This window comes from Pseudochaenichthys georgianus, chromosome 9 (genome assembly GCF_902827115.2).
Source record: "Pseudochaenichthys georgianus chromosome 9, fPseGeo1.2, whole genome shotgun sequence".
Classification (NCBI taxonomy): domain Eukaryota; kingdom Metazoa; phylum Chordata; class Actinopteri; order Perciformes; family Channichthyidae; genus Pseudochaenichthys; species Pseudochaenichthys georgianus.
Window position 1 is genome coordinate 4,646,142 of NC_047511.1, and position 19,791 is coordinate 4,665,932.

Sequence of the window (19,791 nt, forward strand, 5' to 3'; positions counted from 1 at the left end):
AGAAGGAGATGTAGGGCACGTCTAGCAAGGAAGACATTTATGAGCATGTATATTTTGTGAAGCTATAAATTAGCAGGCCATGTGGACCAGAGGTGGGAGAAGTACTCAGGTCTTGTATTTCAGTACAAGTAGTACCAGAGTATAGGAATACTCTGGTTGTTACAAGGAAAAGTCCTGCATTAAAATGTTTATCCAAGTAAAAGTACAAAAGTATTACTATCAAAATATAGTACTCATTATTCAGATTGGTCCATCTCAGAATAATATGATAAGTTTTATAATGATTGATAATTAAAGTGTTCTCAAAGCTGGTGAAGGTGCAGCTAGTTTGAATGACTTTGTAGACTGCAGGGTAGCTGGTGAGTTTACTCCAGGTGGAACTACAGTCTGATTCAACACTTGATTAGATTTCATCATTAATCCAAATATGTAAAGTAACTAAAGGTATTAAATAAATGAAGTGGAGTAAAAATACAACATTTACCTCTGCATTTTAGTGGGTTCTAAGCAGGGGAAGAAACTAAGTACATTTTCCTCAAGCACTGTACCTCAGTACAACTTAGTACTTTTACTCCACTACAATTCAGTGGAGTCCACCCAGTAAAAAAAATCCCCACTACACCACTGGGCAAAGTGTTACCGTTCTCAGTAAATATAAAACAATGTTTCCAAATGAAGGACACGGGAAATGTGTGTCCCCGTGATAGTTGTGCTGTTGTGGCGGCGGCAGTGAGCCGTCAGTGGAGCTGTCGGTCGGACGGACCTCCCTCTTTGTGCTGCCGCCTCGGTAGGCTGTCCTGTCCGCCCGGAGAAACCCCAGCCTGGCTGCGAGGAGGGCGGAGCTGCCCTGGCTGTCACAAAGACATGTTTCATTAAAACAACTAGCCACTACGCTACGTACTGTCTCTATTTACACGGCTTTCTTTGGGTTTAACATCGACGACAGAGCGCTCGTTCAGCCGACTCGAGCAGAAGCAGGATGCCGGTGAAAGGCGGAGGAAGACTGGCCTCTTACCCGAGCAAGAGCGAAAATGTCGGAGTAAGTGGCGCTGTGCTGTATGTTTGACATGTGTGAAGTTACACTTGGTAACATGTATCAAGTTCGCCATAACGTCCCCACGTTTTGTCAAATCATTTTACCGGCCTTGTTAAGTGTGTGCGTATGTGTCCTTTAAAAACATGCCGAAGTGGCTGAGGCTCGGTCAGGCTGTGAGGTGCATGTCGGCCAGCCAATAGTCAGCGTGTCAAACACCTGTTGTGCTTCAGGAGAGCCAATAGAAAGCCTCGTTACATAATATTTGCTCTGCTGGTGTTTCTGTTCGCCTGAAACCTGAGAAAACTGCTCGAACTTTCATCTTGTTTTGTCCAGTGGTGAGAGTTGGTGGCTGTAATCCTGTCCAGATTGACATCTGGGATTTGATGGGGGTTCTCTGGAGATTAGAAGGTCACTGGATGTAATCAGTAGTCCAGAAGGGGAAGTGTGTGTGAGGAAAGTGAAGGTCATGCTGCCAGTGAGAAAGTCACCTAACCTGTCCAGCAGCCACCTGTGGAGTCAACATGTGTGTGAGATCACAGGCACTACTTTCTCTGTAACATTACACACCCCCAGAGGCTCCTTCTGGTCTGGTTGGTGCGCCTAGTAGGAGAGAGGCTATTGAGATTATGGTCATCCCAAGTGTGTGTGTGTGTGTGTGTGTGTGTGTGTGTGTGTGTGTGTGTGTGTGTGTGTGTGTGTGTGTGTGTGTGTGTGTGTTAAACTCAGCCTGCTTCTCCCAATGACCACACGCACAGTGTATAGCAACTGTTCTCTACGTCTCCTCCCTTCTAACTGTTTATACAATAGCTTGAAAGACATGCTTGTAGAAGTAAACGGGTCGTGTCCTTAACATGTAATCTCTTTCCTTGTGAAATATCCTATGAGAGCCACAGCTGAGGTGCAAGTGTCACTTGAACAGTAGGTATAACGGGGAGTGGAGGAGCCAGCTGATGTGTCACCACAGACCCTCCCTGTCGGAGTGACAGATCAGAGTTGAGGATGCTGGCGTGTCAGCAGTAAAAGCTGTTGGAAAGCTGATTGAAGTGTAAGCCCCTGGAGATGGTTGAAGTGTGCACTGTGAAGTGTCAGTTGTATCGCTGACGATGAGCTCTCAGGAACAGATGTTCTTCTCCCTGTGCAGACGACTGACTGGTGAGTGAGTGTTCATCAATGAGACGCTGCTCAGTACAAATACTAAACTGTCCTTGACACACATCCACTATATTCCTTATTCATAAATCCTTGTCTAATCTAGTCGGCGCACATTGTTCCGCATGTGGCACAGCACATTCATGTACTATGGAACATGAAATCACCCCCAGCCTCTCCCCTCTGTGCATCATCACCGTCCACAGAATGAATCGTCACCATCCAAGATGATGTGTCCTTCCTGAGTGTCGTCAGGTTTCCATCAAAGCTCCCATGAGCCAGTGGGGTTTGTTCAGCAGATCCATTCTGTCTTGTACAGCAGTTGAGCTCCAGTGACGTGTTCACACCAGCACAGCTGCTGCCGGTGAACAGGGAGAGCATTCACCCGCTGCCTGGCACCCATCACAGAGACACTGGCTGGCACGGTCACACACTCTATCTCTATGGAAACAGAATAATGCGTGTCTCTCGGGGACGTTGAAGCTTAATGTTAACGCTAACTGGCACCACTCTGGCCAACAGTCACTTTTATGTTGAATGTCTATCGAGTGCTGCTGTGATGACATTTGTGTTAGCCAATGAGAAGGCTCCCTAGACACGGAGGAGTCGATGCGATTCTTCTATGTCTTATGGAATGTTGCAGAAAGTAACAAATGTGAGGATGCTTACTTACTTACTTTTTAAGCAGGATAATCCAAATTCCTTTATTCGTCCCACAGAGGATACATTTACATTTTTAAAGCAACATATAGATAGAGATGAAGAAAATAATAACACACTATGGAATAAAAGGCATGCACATAGTATTTCAAATACAATGAAATATAACATTTACAGAAGTACACATTCAGGGAAAATAAGGAAGTAAGCAGTATTTATAGAATAAGGGTAACATTGTAGAATGAGGTTTGGTAGCGGGTTGATTGCAGTAGAAAATAAAATAATATATTTACATAGTCAAATACAGATTCTTGTTGGAATAGCCTTACTAAGAAGTAGCATAATCATTTTAGCGATGAACATGTTGCACATAAGTGTTGTTGCACCGCAATGGTGTCATAATCTCCACTTCTTAACGCCACTTGTAGAAGTTGAAGCATCAACACAAACGGCAGATGTAAATAGCTAATCTAATACGAAGTAACTACATCAGGGTTGTATGACTTTACTTCCTCAACGCTAAGCTAAAGGCATATTGACTGTTTGTAGCCTCAGTACATCGCTTGTTAGCAACCCCTTTTTTAAGACACATTAAAACGTTATACATTCAGGAGTGGTCTGTCGTATAATAATCATCTCGTAAGCTTATATTAACCACACACTTTATTTTAGGCATCTAACCGAAAACACGACTTCCAGACGACACAACCCAGGTGTTAAAATGCTAACAAATGTCCACTTTAGTTATCTGTCCTCTTTGGATCTAAAGGGCGATATCAGCTTACTTGTGTTTTGGAGTTCTACTCGGCCTGGGAAGAAAGTGAATGTCTTCTTATAGCTTTTCTTTAACATCTCTCGACATCTTACACACAAGTTTCAGTTTGAACCATTCTTCCAAGTCAATTCATTGTTTCAGTCTGAAATTGGTGAAAATGCCTATCAACATTTCCCAGATCCTCTTCAAATACGTGTTTTATCTGATGAGCTTCCAATTTATTTTATATAAATAAACCATTATGCGACTAATCATTTCTTGTTGGAGCAGTGGTTCCGCCCCCTCCTCTCTGCATTATTCTGATTTGCCCCCCCATGGTGCCTCATGTCTGACTGTTAGACATAACAGTTAACTAATAATGTTTTGGTGAGTGAGGGAATGCCAAAGTGTGGCTGTAGCGCTTCCCTGAAGTATCATGTTAGATGTGCTCGGGTCTATGAACCCCCTCACCTTCTCCCCCTGCAGCCCCCACCCCCAACCGGTTGTGCAATACACAAACACTCTATAATTAGACTGCTCACATTGGGGATAATATAAAAGGTCGAGGCGGTTTTTGGCTGAAGACCAGCTGCTCATAAAAATGCTGTGGGGTTGTTGGCATACATTTGTACTGAGCAGACACGTGTGTAAGGAATACTGTTAGCTGATCCAGTTTACCTTGGCCATGTGCTCACCTGAGGGGTGTGAGATATCACTTCACATGACATGTCTCCATGCTTTAATGTTCAAAAGGCTCTTTATTTTTCTCATACTGCCTGTGCTGCAGCACCTCTTTTCACCCTCTGTCTGAAACCATGATTGGTTAGCTGGCCTTTCACACCAACGCGTTTTCAGAGCCGGTTCGGAGCTGGAGCTTGAAAAGTACCAGGTTTTCCTGTTCACACCGCAGCGGAGCGGCCTCTTAGCTCCGGAATCCGGTTTGTTTCAAGCACCAAGAAATTGTCCGGCTAGAGCAAAAGCACCGCATCACGTCACGCTTCCGTGGAGGCGGGGGCGGGGGCAGGGGGAATCAGAATCGTCGTTGAAGTTGATGATTACGAAATAAGCAGTTTTGAAAGTAGCATGTAACGGCTGTAAAGTTGGTAGTAAAGTCGTCCCATTTCTTCCATTTCGTTTAGACGGAGCAAAACCAAAACGAGTAGCGCTTCAACACAATCGGTCATTGTTGTTGTTGTCGGTGTCAGCTGTGAGGGGTCTCCGCGCGGTTTGGCTTTATGAAGCAGGCACGCAAATGGTTATGTCATGACGCAAACGATGACGCAATGACGCATTACCAGTCGGACTCTGGGCGGTGTGAAAAGAACCGGAGCTAAACAGAAGAACCGGTTCTGAACCTGAAAAGCTCTAGCACTGAGCTTGAACCGGAGTTGCGTTGGTGTGAATGAGGTATTGGCGATGTCCTGCCTGCATGTCACCTAATGTTGGAGCGCCAGCCAATAGAAGCGTGAATGTTCATAGTGACTTTGGGAGCGCCATTGCAGACCATTTCCATGCACTAAAACCTATAGAACACACTACAGGAAAAGGAGATTCCTAAAAAGCCCAATTGTGCCACTTTAGCTTTACCATATTAATAATTCTCATAAAACAATGTTGTTGAACTTATTAATAGTTTACAGCAAGGATTTGTGGCAGGCTCAGATTGATGTAGAATGCTGGAAGTTACAGCAACTACTATGATCAGGGCCGGTCCTAGACATTTTGGTGCCCTAGGCGAGATTATGATTTGGTGCCCCCCCCCTTCTCCAAGCAATGCCTGATAAGTCAACATCCCCCACTTTCATCACTTACAGCACCCATCCTACAGGGCAAAGGCAAAATGTTGCCGGCCCGGGGTGCAAAGGGTGTTTACTTTATTCAATTATTAATGTAAATGTATTACATCAAGGGCAGAAAATTAGGCAGAATAAAACATTTGTTTTAATTCATTTTACATTTAAAAAAAAATATTATTATTATTTTTCTCCCAGCGCAGTGCCCCTCCAGATCTGGCGCACTAGGCGACCGCCTATGCCAAGGGCCGGCCCTGACTATGATGAATGCAAATCACTGTTCTGATTGCATAAAACACTTCCATTTCTATATTTAGACTTTATGCATATTGTTGTTTATTGCTTATACTTTTTCTTCTTCTTCTCAGCCCCTCACCTTGCATCTTTTTCCTTTTGAGTTGCATCTTCAATACTTTTTTAACACACACCCATCCCTTGGTCCCTAATGGTCAACTTTACTGATTTACACCTCACTGTTAATTTTTTTGTAACTTTCTTTAGCTATAGAAAGCTTTTCATTGTGCTGGAGACTGGTCACATTGTAGGTCGCCACTGTTTGGGATCAGGTTTCAATAAATAAAAAATGCACTGGTTGCATTTCATGCCTTTTTTTTCCTTCAATTGTGGAAACTGTTTGAGCACATAGGTATACAAACCGCATTTACATCAACTGATTGACTCTAAAGTGCTTTTAAATCCTTGTTCTCGCGCACATTCTTTCAAGCATGGTTAGTTTTGCAAGTAAAATCAAGACTGTCAACATTAAAATATTGTATTGGAGAAAAAAGAGTGAGCAAACAGGATGAGACAAGATGTGTGCTGTTAATGTTATTGTGGTTTAGCGGAGCCTCGCCTTGCTCTATGTTCACTCCCATTCCACCTACGTCCACCATGCCTTGCCGTCTCTATGTTGTGAGATCATTGTGGGTGATTCTTTCCTGTTGCACAACAATCTAATGTTATCATGTAGTATGTGATGCAACATTATTTCATATTAGAGAAATCCGATCAAACATGATTGGGTTGTCTTTTGTTTTTAGCACAATCTGTCTACAGTAGTACGCTAGTTAATTTTAGATTGTTACAAGTCAGCTGCTCCGGCTTGTTTTTCCTCATTGTTATTGTTGTCCAACTCGGAAAGTACTGACGTACTTATGCAGATTTTATCTCATTATATCCCATAACAGGTTTTTAATCATTGGGTTGGCCTTGATGGATGGTGCAAAGCGTTTGTGAGGTATCAGACCCTTTACATTATCAGATCATCAGTACCGACAAAGGAGTTTTTCTCAGATTGTTGGGAAATGTGAATTGGGCCTTAATCAGCCCCAAACTCATGTTATCTGACCCTGGCTTTATAGGAAATCACTCATTCCCAGACTAAACTTTAACTTTAAGAACTGACGCATACGCTATAGAGGACAGAGATATAGCAGGGCTGGGGCATAATGGGGCTGGTTTTACTGTGGACTGAAAAAGAGTTATGAAAGTCGAATTGGAGTGGAGAGTCCCGGGCTGATTTCTTGTATACAATTCTTGTGTTCAAATATTAAGAAGAACATTTTATCCCTATTGGTCAATACCCTTTAACATACATTGGATTTGGAATTCAAGAACGTAGACCTTTAGCCAATGTCTTTTTTTTCTTTTTATACATATGACTTAATGTGGAAGCAGGAGCCTTAGGAGGTTTTAAAGACCATCATAACTATAACACCAGAGTGAGAAACCATGTCTTAAAGTGGACCTATCATGCTATATTTTAATAATATATTGTAGGGCCATACCTATATAAAACATGTCTGTGAAGTCTTTGTTTCAAAATACCAAACCGATCATGCATTTTAGCCATGCCTCATTTCGCTCTATTCCAGCCCTGTTTTTGCAAGGGCTGATTCTGTGGCAAATGAGCTGCAGCTGACCACGCCCCCCTCCAGGCACGAGCGTCATGTTACCATGCTGTTACCATGCCGTTACCATGCCACGGTAACCTCTCATTCCCCTGATAGGTGGAGAGTTGCCCATATAGGCGGAGCTCCTTGTTTCTGACATCAGAGATATTTCAAATCTGGATCAGTCTGTATCAGATCCGTTCCAGCCCCTTTTTAGAGATTTGGGTATGGAGGAAAAGAGAGAGGCTTGTGTTTTCTGACACTTGGTGAGTTCCCTGACACACGGGGACACATATTCATGTATAAAAGACGTACAAAAGTGCATTTTGCCTGATAGGTCCCCTTTAAATAACCCTTTTCTCAGATTTTCCAAGCGAGCAGATTGAGTACTATGCCTTTTTATATTACACTCCTTCAAGATATTCCTGATCTTCCCTGACCGACAGGAACTTTGCCATATGGGCTGGGACAGCTGCTGGGAGGGGCTGACTGATAAGATCTCTGCCTCCTCAGTGTCTTTATATCTCCTTCTAACGGCCCTGTGGCTGGGCAATAGGTTCAGAGGCCAAGGCTGTGGTGCACTGCTGAAACCCAAGCTAGCATCCGGGAGGACCACATTTAGTGCAGGCCTGTGCACGTAAACGGGGCCCAACTCAGCATGCAAAGCCTAGTGTCATGACATCTGGAATGTAAATGTAGCACACATGAAGTGAAGTGAAATGAGTAGAACAGACACTGACTAGAAGGAGACATTAGTTGACTTTGTACCACCATGATGAAAGGTAACCGTAAGTTTATTGAAACTGTTAAAAGGTTTATTATGTCAGTGTTGTTGCAGCTCGGCTAGCAGTGCCCCCCTCTTTCCATGCTGTGTCTCAAATGTCTTCTGTATGTATATTTGCTGTTTGGAGTTCATCCTAATGCAACGTATCGCATAACACATGTTGCTCGCTAGCTAGCGATCAGCTGCAGGTCATCTTCCTGATGGCACAGTGGCCGTGTGAGATTTGAGACAACGCTGCAGAGTCAATATTCATGCACTGCATTTATAGTGTAATGTTCATAGAGCACAACATAGCAGTGTACTAAAGTATGCACATTAGCACGTGTCTTTGTGCTAAGCTAGGCTAAAGCATCCTCGACCTTTGTCTGAAAATTACGCAAACCTGAGCCTTGTGTTCAAATGACTCTATAAGTAAGCTTGATGCAGAACTGCAGGACTCCTTCAGTGCAGAATGTGGGCAGATCGACTTTCCACCCGATGCTGGTTCAACCTCCGCAACACGCCGTCCACTGTCACTGTCAGCAGCCAATCAGGAGAGACGCTCCTTGGAACATGGTAGCAGTGCTTGAATGTAGGGAGCCTCTGAGGGTTGCTGCTGACTTGATGAGTGTTCGCTGTCGGCATGCCTGTCCTCGGCTGATGAGCCGGCAGTGTCTCTGCAGGCTGGGAGTGATGTGCTGGACTCGTACAACACACACACACACACACACACACACACACACACACACACACACACACACACACACACACACACACACACACACACACACACACACACACACACACACACACACACACACACACACACACACACACACACACACACACACACACACACACACACACACACACACACACACACACACACACACACACACACACACACACACACACACACACACACACACACACACACACACACACACACACACACACTTACTTGTAACAGAGTCTTCTTCACACTATGGTTGTTCTACTTTTCCTTAAGTACACAATCTGAGTACTTCTCCCACCTTTGGTCATGTTGCCCAGTCTACCCCTTCACAGCACCCCTAACCAGAACACCTCGGCAGTGGACTCGTTTTATATATCTATAATCTATATGACATGATGATGACATTGTTGACAAGAAATAGTTTACAAAAGGATGCAGTTCATCATAAACTAACTTCTTAATTTAGCTCTCAAAGTGCACCAGATTAAGGATAGGGGCTCCAAGGTCCACCCACAACATTCTCTAACCACCCCTTGGGAAATGCTCTTCACATCTTCTGTTGTTGCACACATGAAAGTCCAGTTATCACGTTCACAGTGGAGATCTGAGACGATGCTCTCTGGGGAACTGTGTGTGCTCTGTAGTAGAATCTCTCCCACTGAAGTGCTCCAAGGCTTCTTCAAAGTGAATATCCCCTGAGGCAAATACTGAACTAACCAGAGCAAACGGTGAGAGGGAGTGCTCTGAGAGAACTGAAGCGTTGACTTTAGTTAAATGTATGATGTCAACAGATGTCAGTGTTGTCAGTGTGCAGTTGTGTTGCTCGATACTGGCTTTGTGTCCACTTTTGAAATTGTGCGACACTGAATTTGCCTGTGTGTGTGTGTGTGTGTGTGTGTGTGTGTGTGTGTGTGTGTGTGTGTGTGTGTGTGTGTGTGTGTGTGTGTGTGTGTGTGTGTGTGTGTGTGTGTGTGTGTGTGTGTGTGTGTGTGTGTGTGTGTGTGTGTGTGTGTGTGTGTGTGTGTGTGTGTGTGTGTGTGTGTGTGTGTGTGTGTGTGTGTGTGTGTGTGTGTGTGTGTGTGTGTGTGTGTGTGTGTGTGTGTGTGTTCCAGCACAGATGTTGTTTCCTGTCAGTGAACATGACTACGAAGACGGTATCTGTGGAATCACAGGAAGAGGGAGTGATGGTTCACTTCCTGCAGCCGCCTCTCTCCGTGTTTCCACCTCGCCGCACCCTGAGCTCTGAGGCCAACACCAGCGCGCAGTGTTTGGAACACAACACACACACTTCATCTGGTTGCTGCCTCAGGCGCTCATTGGTCAAACGGTCTCTGTGAGATATGGTCTCTGCGATAGTGCGTGTCTTCTTCATTATCAGCAGCGGAATGTCAGCGCTTGTGAACTCATCAGGATTAAGTTAAAGGCTTTTTCTTCACAGACGTATTATGGGCAGGGTGGTAGAAGTACTCAGATCTTGTAGTTGAGTAAAAATAGAAGTACTCAGATCTTGTAGTTGAGTAAAAGTGGAAGTACCAGAGTGTAGGAATACTCTGTTACAGTAAAGGTCCTGCATTCAAAATGTTCCTGAAGTAAAAGTATAAAGTATTCTCATCAAAATATAGTGAAAGTAGCGACAGTAAAAGTAGTCGTTGTGCAGATTGGTCCATGTCAGAATAATATATATGATATGTTTTATAATGATTGATCATTAAAGTGTTCTCAAAGCTGGTGAAGGTGCAGCTAGTCTGAAGTACTTTGTAGACTGCAGGGTAGCTGGTGAAGGTGCAGCTAGTCTGAAGTACTTTGTAGACTGCAGGGTAGCTGGTGAAGGTGCAGCTAGTCTGAATGGCTTTGTAGACTGCAGGGTAGCTGGTGAAGGTGCAGCTAGTCTGAAGTACTTTGTAGACTGCAGGGTAGCTGGTGGATTCACTCCAGGTGGAACTAAAGTCTGATTCAACACTTGATTATATTTCACATCATTCATCCACATCTGTGAAGTAACTAAAGGTATTCAGATACATGTAGTGCAGTAGAAGTACACCATTTACCTCAGATTAGTAGTGGGGTAGAAGTACAAAGTACACACAAATTGAAATACTCAAGTAGCGTACAAGTATCTTAACATTGTACTTAAGTACAGTATGTACTTCACATAACTGATTATGTGTTGTACTGAAGGTTTTTTATCACGTGTCATGAAATAGAAACTTTGGCTGCCCGTCTGAAGCTGCTCTCGCTCCTGAAGGCAGCTTCGTGTCCTCCCTGAAAGCCCGTCGTCACGGCAGCACTGTTGCTGTCCTGCATGCACAACACACTCCTTTACTAGGACTCACCACACCTTCATAAATTGCTGTGTGTGTCCTATGTAAACAAGGGACTGCTGGTGAGTCAGTTTCCCAGCTCATCCAGTTATTGAGCAGCAGGTGCACTGCACTACAACAGAAGTGCAATGTACATGTGAGAGTGTAGAAATACATACACAAATATGTACTTATTCATGTCCTTTTTGATTATCTGCTTTTATTTTATTTATTCATTCATGCATTCATTTAATTTGTATCTATTTATTGAATTTATTGAATTCAACATTTATTTACTATTATATGTATTACTGTATTAATAATAAGTTGAATTATACATGTATGTATACTTTGTATACATTTAAATCATCATACTCTGTACTGTACAGGTTGTTAACCTGGCCGTACATTCTTTGTAGAATGAAGTTGGACAGGTTGTAGTCATGTGTTGCTTCATAGTAACCACCTGCGTTCCCATATCCAACCTGTCTCAGCGTGTTTTGGTATTGGACCTCATCCACACTGCGCAGGTCAATACAGATGTTTATAATAACATCTGGGGATGAGGTGTTGGTGTCCTAGCGGCATTACCCGTGGTGGGTGTTTGAGGCCAGTACTCATAGCGACAGGCCACAGCAACACAATATTTACGACATGAACAAACACTCTTTATCTCCTCACATTCGCTTTAAAACTCTGAACATTAGCCTGTAAACAGTAGCTGTAATACCCTGTGTACATTTGCATCAGTTATCTCCGCAGCACTGGGGTCCCGTGGAGGTCTTGAAAAGCTTTGAAATGTTTTTGTAATCAAAAAGGAGATGAATATCATGTTATTAAGGAGACGGGGACATATCAGCAGCATCTGTCAACTGATTTCCCAGCAGCCATCTGTCCCAGCGCTCAGCTCTTCAGTCACACTCCAAAGAGTTGTAGTAATCAAAGTCCTGTTATGTCGTGACTCAGATGTTAATCTGAGAGATGAGACACTGTAATTAGTGTGTGTGTGTGTGTGTGTGTGTGTGTGTGTGTGTGTGTGTGTGTGTGTGTGTGTGTGTGTGTGTGTGTGTGTGTGTGTGTGTGTGTGTGTGTGTGTGTGTGTGTGTGTGTGTGTGTGTGTGTGTGTGTGTGTGTGTGTGTGTGTGTGTGTGTGTGTGTGTACACTGCAGGGTAGCTGGTGGATTTACTCCAGGTGGAACTAAAGTCTGATTTAACACTTGATTATATTTCACATCATTCATCCAGATCTGTGAAGTAACTAATGGTATTAAATAAATGTAGTGGAGTAAAAGTACACCATTTACCTCTGAATATAATGGGGTAGAAGTACAAAGAAGCAAAAAAAAGTACCTCAAAATTGTACTTAATTACAGTACTTGAGTAAATGTACTTAGTCACTTTACACCACTATCATGCCTCTGTCTGTACTGAGAAATGGTGCATACATACTTTTGATAATTGCCTGCACCATCTCACTGTATGTCACCAATGTAATGTTTGTAGATACCTTTATTACATGTGTCCTCGCCATCCATAGTCTCTAAAGAACTTATTTCACGTATATATATGATATTTAGGCTCGCTGGTCTCATCATACAACGGCAATGGAAAAAGCACCAGGGGAGGCAGCCATAACCTCTGCCGCACTGAAGGGGGCGCAAGTGAGCCCACAGGTTCTTGTTGCTGCTGTTATTCTACGCAGGGACGGTAGACGCAAACAACAAACTAGACTTTTGAAACTAGAGAGATAAGGAGGACTTTTACAAAACAGTAATGGAGATTGTTGTCCAGAAGGAGAGCATGGACTTCATCTTCAAGTCAAGGTAAGACCACCATTGTAATGAAAATGGGATCTTACTAAGAAAGAACAATCCAATATTTAGATTGTGGGTAGGCCTATCCTTTTCTTGAACGGTCTGTTTAAAATGAATCGAAGCATCAGACTAAAAAAGCTTTTGAAAATAACCGAATATTTCGATTAAGGTCAAAATATAATATTTGTGAATCTGACTGAAAGAGTCGGTGCCTCACCAGCCGTGCACCTCACCGCACGTCACTGCACGTAGTGTAACCCCACTCTGACCCAGGACGTGTGTGTTTTGTGTGTTAAGTTAATGCAGCTCACTGCTGGCTGGATGGAACTGGTTCCCTTGCCCTTGTGCACGTGACTCTGTTTGTGTGTCAGTGTGTGTGGGTTGGAGTGTGCATGCCTGTGGATGTACTGTGTGTTGTGTGTAATGCCACAAAGTCTCCATTGTTGTCTTTAAGTACTGTATGAGCTTGCAATGTGAGCAGCTACTCTGACAGGACAGTGTCTGCAGCCTCACACTCGCCTCCACAACGGTTAGTCTTTATATAGCTCAGCCAATAATGATAATATTTGATCAGCATATTATTTACTTATGGAATCATATTTGACAGAAGCAAACTTTCTGACATATCTGTGATAAGCTCAAACTGATAGCTGGTATCTGCCAGGCGGTTCTGATGTTTAATATAATGAAACGAATATGATAAAGAAATGATTGTTATATGGGAGCTTTGGAGATATTGTTTAAGCTGCGGTTTCTCCTGCCAACAAGATACCATACGAACCTTCGATTTGTACACATTTTAAGGCACACTTTGAACTTTTTTGACAGAGCTAGGTTGTGTTTGAATTGTCAGTTTAGCTTGGGAAGATCCCTAAGGGCGTGGAATGACCCGGAAGAACCTGAGTGGCAGCCATGTTAAGAGCTGTTAGGATTGTCTAGATGGGAAAGGAGCTCTGAAACTTCATTAATAATCTCCTTTAAAAAGGGAAACACCGAGTGATCCTTTATGAAATGAAAGGAGATAATGTCGTCACACAATTTATTCCGGCTGCAACATTTAAATTGATGCACTATTTGGCTGTTTATAAAAATAAAAATCAACACGCAGAATGAAGTCATATATTTGCCACTGTTGTCCGTGTTTATTAAGCCCCGATAAAACAACATAATCAGAACACACAGGGTGCAGTATCTATTCCTCAAGTTGTTTCACAGCAAACGCACATCAGGAACATCTGCCTTCGCATCGTGACGTCACTCAGTGCAGTCGGATTCTCGTAGTACTGCAGTTATCTTTCCATAAGTCCCGATGAATTCTCCTTCACATATTCTTTTAACTTCATTTTTTACACATTTAACACACAAAAAAACATACTTGGAGATGCTTAGATAACCGCGCCTGTTACATCAGACATTCCTTTTATCCTTAGCACCAAAAGGACATAGCATTTCTTTGATGTTATCAATCACTATTGCACTAACAGGATCAACACAGCACAGACAGTGTCCCCCCCCCACGTCACCAAAATGACCACAATACAGTATCTGTACTGTTATGTTAGTAATAACCAGTGCATTACAGTCCAGATGAAACGAGTATAAGTGCAGGGAATCAAAGTGAAAAAGAACTCCTTATTTTTTTAAGACCTATGCACTGATTTTCTTGACTGTTTGACCCTCGGTTAGTATTTCCCCCTCTACCCCAAGTTTTTGTGCTAAGCTACGCTAACCTCTTTGCGAGGGTTAAAGTTTTCATATTTTTTTAACATCCATTACCCACAGGAACTAGCATTTATACAGAGAAAACCTACATCTCATGTGTTGGGCTGGCAGGCTAGGTCCCCCTGAACCGGCCCGGGGTTCGAATCCGGCCTGGGGCCATCGGTTCCCCCTCTTAACACATCACGTGAATAAAGGCACGGATGGCCCGAGAAATCCTTCAAACATAAATGCACGTCTTTAATCATAAAACAAATTCACTTTACTTTTCTGATTTCATATACGTTAGGTCAAATACACACGTACAGTATGAATACACATGTTTATTTAGCAAAAGCATTTACTCAGTGCGAGCAGCTGAAAAAGGTTAATCCAGTTGTAATCAAACATTTCACATACTGTATGATAGACAGACGTACTCATGTGCTAGAAAGCCTGAGTATCCCATTGCTCGAGATTCTTGAATTTCAATCCCCCCAATACCAGACGAGACGAAATTGAAATTAATTTCCCCCAGTGACGTATATTTTTGACAGCAAACTTTTTTCAAACTGAGATTATCTCCAACAAGGCGGCAATAATATGGAGCTATGTGCATCCTCATTAATGTCCGAGTCCCCCCCGCAGCCCGGCCCTGAGGCCCACCTTGCTGCAGCTCAGCTACGATGACCTGCTGCCTGTACATCAGCTGTCAGGCCGCTTCAGCCTCAACAGGAAGTACAAAGCCAGCTCGGGCCATGCACATGCACACAGAGTTTACACTGGGCACTGCATATTAGTCTTTTTCAGTTTTAATGTCAGACGGCTTCTTTTGTTCTGCTCTGTGCCCGCAGCTGCTCTTCCACCTCAAAGCTCTCCCGCCTCGTTACATATGCATGTATACTGACCTCCTCCCTGTTTAGAGAACTGCACACTAGCATAGTAGCACACACACACACACACACACACACACACACACACACACACACACACACACACACACACACACACACACACACACACACACCCTTTTGATCTTGGTCTTTTATGGCCTTAATAAAAGAGTGTGTTCCTACAGTTATTTTTCATGAATGTTTATCTGACTGTGTGATTGTGTGTCTGTGTTTACATAAACAGTATTTGGTTCAACTTGATATCATTGCTTTCAGCTAACCTAATACAGTTATGTGAATGTTTTTGACATAATACATTTAATTAGAGTCAACGTGTAAGTGACGGTACATGGGGTAAAAAGCTCTGAGAAGAGCTGTGTCGGCACGTTTCAGTATGTTCATATTGTGGCTGCAGTGAACAACACGTCCTTTAGGGGGGAGTAGCATGTCTTGAAAAGAAGAGGTGGCATATGATTGGCTGGATGCAGTTATGATGAATACGATTGGTCTCCTGTGTGCTTTGGGTTATACAGCCTGATGTCTTATGTGTGCTGCTTAAAGAGACTGGGACTGCACAATATAAAAGTTATCTCATTTCTTTTGAAATTGCACATTACTCTGAGCTGAGTATGCAGATGATATTGTGCATGTGCCTACAGTCTTCTTACAGTGTGAGATGCTCGTCTCTCCAGCATGCAGACTCAGATCCTGAGCGTCCTCTCCTCTCTGCTGCTGACTCGTCCTTCGCTGCACTGATGTGGGCTGAAAGGTCACCGGCTGATGGGGAATCCCCCGGGCCTCAGCCTCTCCGCTCCTCTTTGAAGATTAAACTTTAAATTTAACAACGGCCAGTTCTCTCTTCCTTCCTCCTTTGCCTCAGCACACTGTGGGACAGAAAGTGCCGCTCATATTTAGTGCTTTTTGTAAGACCATGAAATGAGGGACCAGCCTTTCCGTTAGCTGATATTTTTGACCACTAAAATCTGTTGAAGTCTGACACGTTTTAAGGAGGACATATTAGTATTCTGTGCCTCTACTGCAGGGGTGGGGAACCTTTTTCCTCTCAAGGGCCATTTCAATTTTTTCAACATCCGTACAAATTATTGACCTCTGCTTAAAAATACTAAAATCACAGCCCATTCATTTGGCCTTTCTTTCATGCTGTGCAAAGAAAAAGCAACCTCTGAATCCAGATATCTGACTCGCGCATGCATTCACGTGCACGGTGTGGCATGACCACCACAACAGAAAGATATGGACACAAGATGTGTGCAAATGTATTTAGTTTCCTATCCATGTGGACATGATTTAAGTAGGGGGGGGACCTAACCTCCTCTAGGGGGGTCCGGGGGCATGCTCCCCCGGGAAGATTTTATTTTTTTAAATGTTGAAGTTAAAAGCATCAATCTGGTGCACTTTGAGAGCAACATTAGGAGATCTATGAATACATCTCTCAACACCCATATGAAACAGAACTGTAAGCAGATTTTCTTTTTCTTTATGGATATTTTACAAATCACTCCCCTTTCTAACTGTATTCTTGTTTATTAATAACAACTTTTTTTTACTGTCTTATAGTATTTTATACCTGTTTACTTTATTCTCTTGTTTTTTTATAACTATAATGCAGTGGCGTAGCTGTGGGTGGGCCTGCGCCACCCACATGCACGTCTGGCCCACCAACAGCCAATCAGCGCTTCATAGCGCAGAGCCGGGAAGCCCAGAAGGAAGTGCCACAAACTGCAGTTCATCTAGTGGCCGACCGGGGATGGCTGCAAAAAGGAGCAATTCCCATAGACCTCCATGTTAAAATGCCCAATTTTACAGCAGAAATAAACATGTTTCTAGCCTGGATCCAATAAAACTTATTCTGGATATAGTTAGATTCCACCTTCATGACAATGGAATAGGGAGTGCATTTTTTTACCGTGAGTTTTTATAGTAAGTAAAGTAACTTTGCCGTGAGTGAATGAAAGTATTATTTCTTCTTGAGGTCTGCAGTTTAGCGTGCACACATTTTCTGAATATGAAAACACTCAGTGTGTGCCCACTGTGCGACTGTCAAGGATAAACAACCTGTGCCCCATGTATTATTGCTACACAAACATTACATTGCAGTTTAAGTGTCGCCAACTCAGTTTAAGAGATCTATCCCCCGTCTGTGTGCGAGGGGGCGGGGCAGTTTACACACACGCAGCTGCTACATGCAGCAACACACACACACACACACACACGGAGGAGATGGCGGAGAGAACGCGCTCCGAGGTGTGGTTAAACTATAGCCGTGTCGATGTGGACAATACTCGTTACCAAAAGTGCAATAAGAGTTTAGCATGTAAGGGCGGTAACACGAGCAATTTGTCTAAATATTTAGCAAAAGTGCTCCACACGGAGTTAACTACATTATACAAACATGGGTTAATGATTAGAGGAAACTGAGTTATTTATTTTGTTAAAGTTTCAGCTATTCTGTTTACAGTTCTGTCATCAGATTATTTAATACGATTTGTTAAAACATTGTTGTTTCTTTTGATGTGAAATATTATGTATTTAATTTATGTCAAATGGGAGGGCCAGGCCCATTTGACATTCCTGCCCCCCCCCAATAAACACGTTTTATTCTATTTATAAAACAAATATATATATATATATATAAATTATAACAAAACTGTGAACTTTAAGGCTACGATGTATGTGATGTCAGATAGTAATATAAGAGTAATACATGAAAAACAGGTATGAAATACTATGACAACAAGAATAGAGTTTAAAAGGGGAGTGATTTGTAAAATATCCATAAAGAAAAAGTAAATCTGTTAACAGTTCTGTCTCATATGGGTGTTGATGAGAGAGGTATAGATCTCTTAATGTTGCTCTCAAAGTGCACCAGATTGATGCTTTTAACTTCAATATTAAAAAAAGAAATCCCCCGGACCCCCCTGGAGGATATGAGGTCCACACACCACTTATAGCACTTTACCCCTGCTTACTCCTATATGCCGTGAGCTGATTATCGAGCCTTCATTGTAACAGTCGCGGGTACACTGTGTGTGTGTGTGTGTGTGCGTGTGGGGAGTGTAGCAGTAGAACATTCCACTGTAGCGCCCGGGACATTAATGGGAAACCCTACATGTTTGAGCAGCCTCTATGAAACGTCAAGCTACCCCACAGCACCCCCAAAATAAAATCTCTGCCGCCGATACTGGCCGGGGCACATGGCGGTTTTGTCTGCCCTCCCATGAAAATCATATGCCCTCTCTGTAGTTTGTTCTGGCGCCGGGTCTGTCTAGATTTCTCATGTTTTCCCGGCTTTATTGTGTTTGTACATTTGACTCGTAAATATATATCCTTAGAAACCTTTACATCACACAGGTGTATGAGTTTGAACAAAGATGCAACACTAAAGCTAAACTCTGCAGATCCCCACCCGGTTCGCTTCCAGTGAAGTGAAGCACTCTCATGTAAAGTGTTCTTGACTCCCACTATGTCTCTGCTATGGGATGGATGTTTTCAGTTGACGAGATTTTGGTGGGTGGGTCAGCTGAGCCCGAGCAGGAATGTCCTCGTCTCCTCTCCTCCGCTACATGTTCACTGCTGTTTGTGGACACGTTAAGAAGCCGCCCTCTCTTGTTCCACCAAGCGGAGTTCTTCTCATCCCATTAGCATCCTCTCTGCAGCTCTCTGAGGAGCCTTGTTCTTCGTTCATAATGGAAAGATAATGCCTGAAATATTTACAACAACAAGGGGAGGAAAGGGTTTCAATAAGACATGAGGTAAGACTATTTCAGAAGTTGCTCTCAGCTTTTAAGGGTAAGGATGAAGGGGAGCTGGAGAACCAGGGCGAGACAAAGTCAAAATGTCTGATGGGAAAGTGGATCCAATTGGTCAGGCAACAATGGGGGATTAGGCAGCGTAATCCAGAGTCTCCAGGGCCCAGGAGTTCAACACTTTTAATCCCTATCTACTAGTATCTAGTCGGATCAGATTTGGATTTTGGGGAGTTCAAAACCAAAAAACAGGATTAGGATCACTTTGATATCAGATCAGGAAATCCAATCCAAGCTTTAATCTGGATCAAATCTTCAAAACGGGTAGTTCAAACCGACAACACAGAATTGGGATCAATTTGATCCCAAAACACTGGATGATCCTGATCCCACCAGAGGGGTGGATTTCCAGTGGATTACCAGAGCAAAATGTACAGTACAATTTATTTTAAAATATGTTTCAATTTAAATTAGATGGCAAAGTTTGTTAAATGAAATAATACACAATTGTTAGCTTTCATGGGAAATACCTTGTA

At 43.0% G+C, this 19,791-nt stretch overlaps 1 protein-coding gene across 1 annotated transcript in view; it reads left to right on the top strand.

Annotated features, from left to right (window-relative positions):
- The first annotated feature begins 716 nt into the window (after positions 1–716).
- Positions 717–19,791, top strand: part of LOC117452158 (tight junction protein ZO-2-like) — an 87,610-nt gene continuing 68,535 nt past the window's right edge. Inside the window, exon 1 of the mRNA XM_034090634.2 lies at positions 717–1,039. Coding sequence (XP_033946525.1) covers positions 980–1,039 — 60 coding nt within the window. The 5' untranslated portion in view covers positions 717–979. The remainder of the gene's footprint in view (positions 1,040–19,791) is intronic.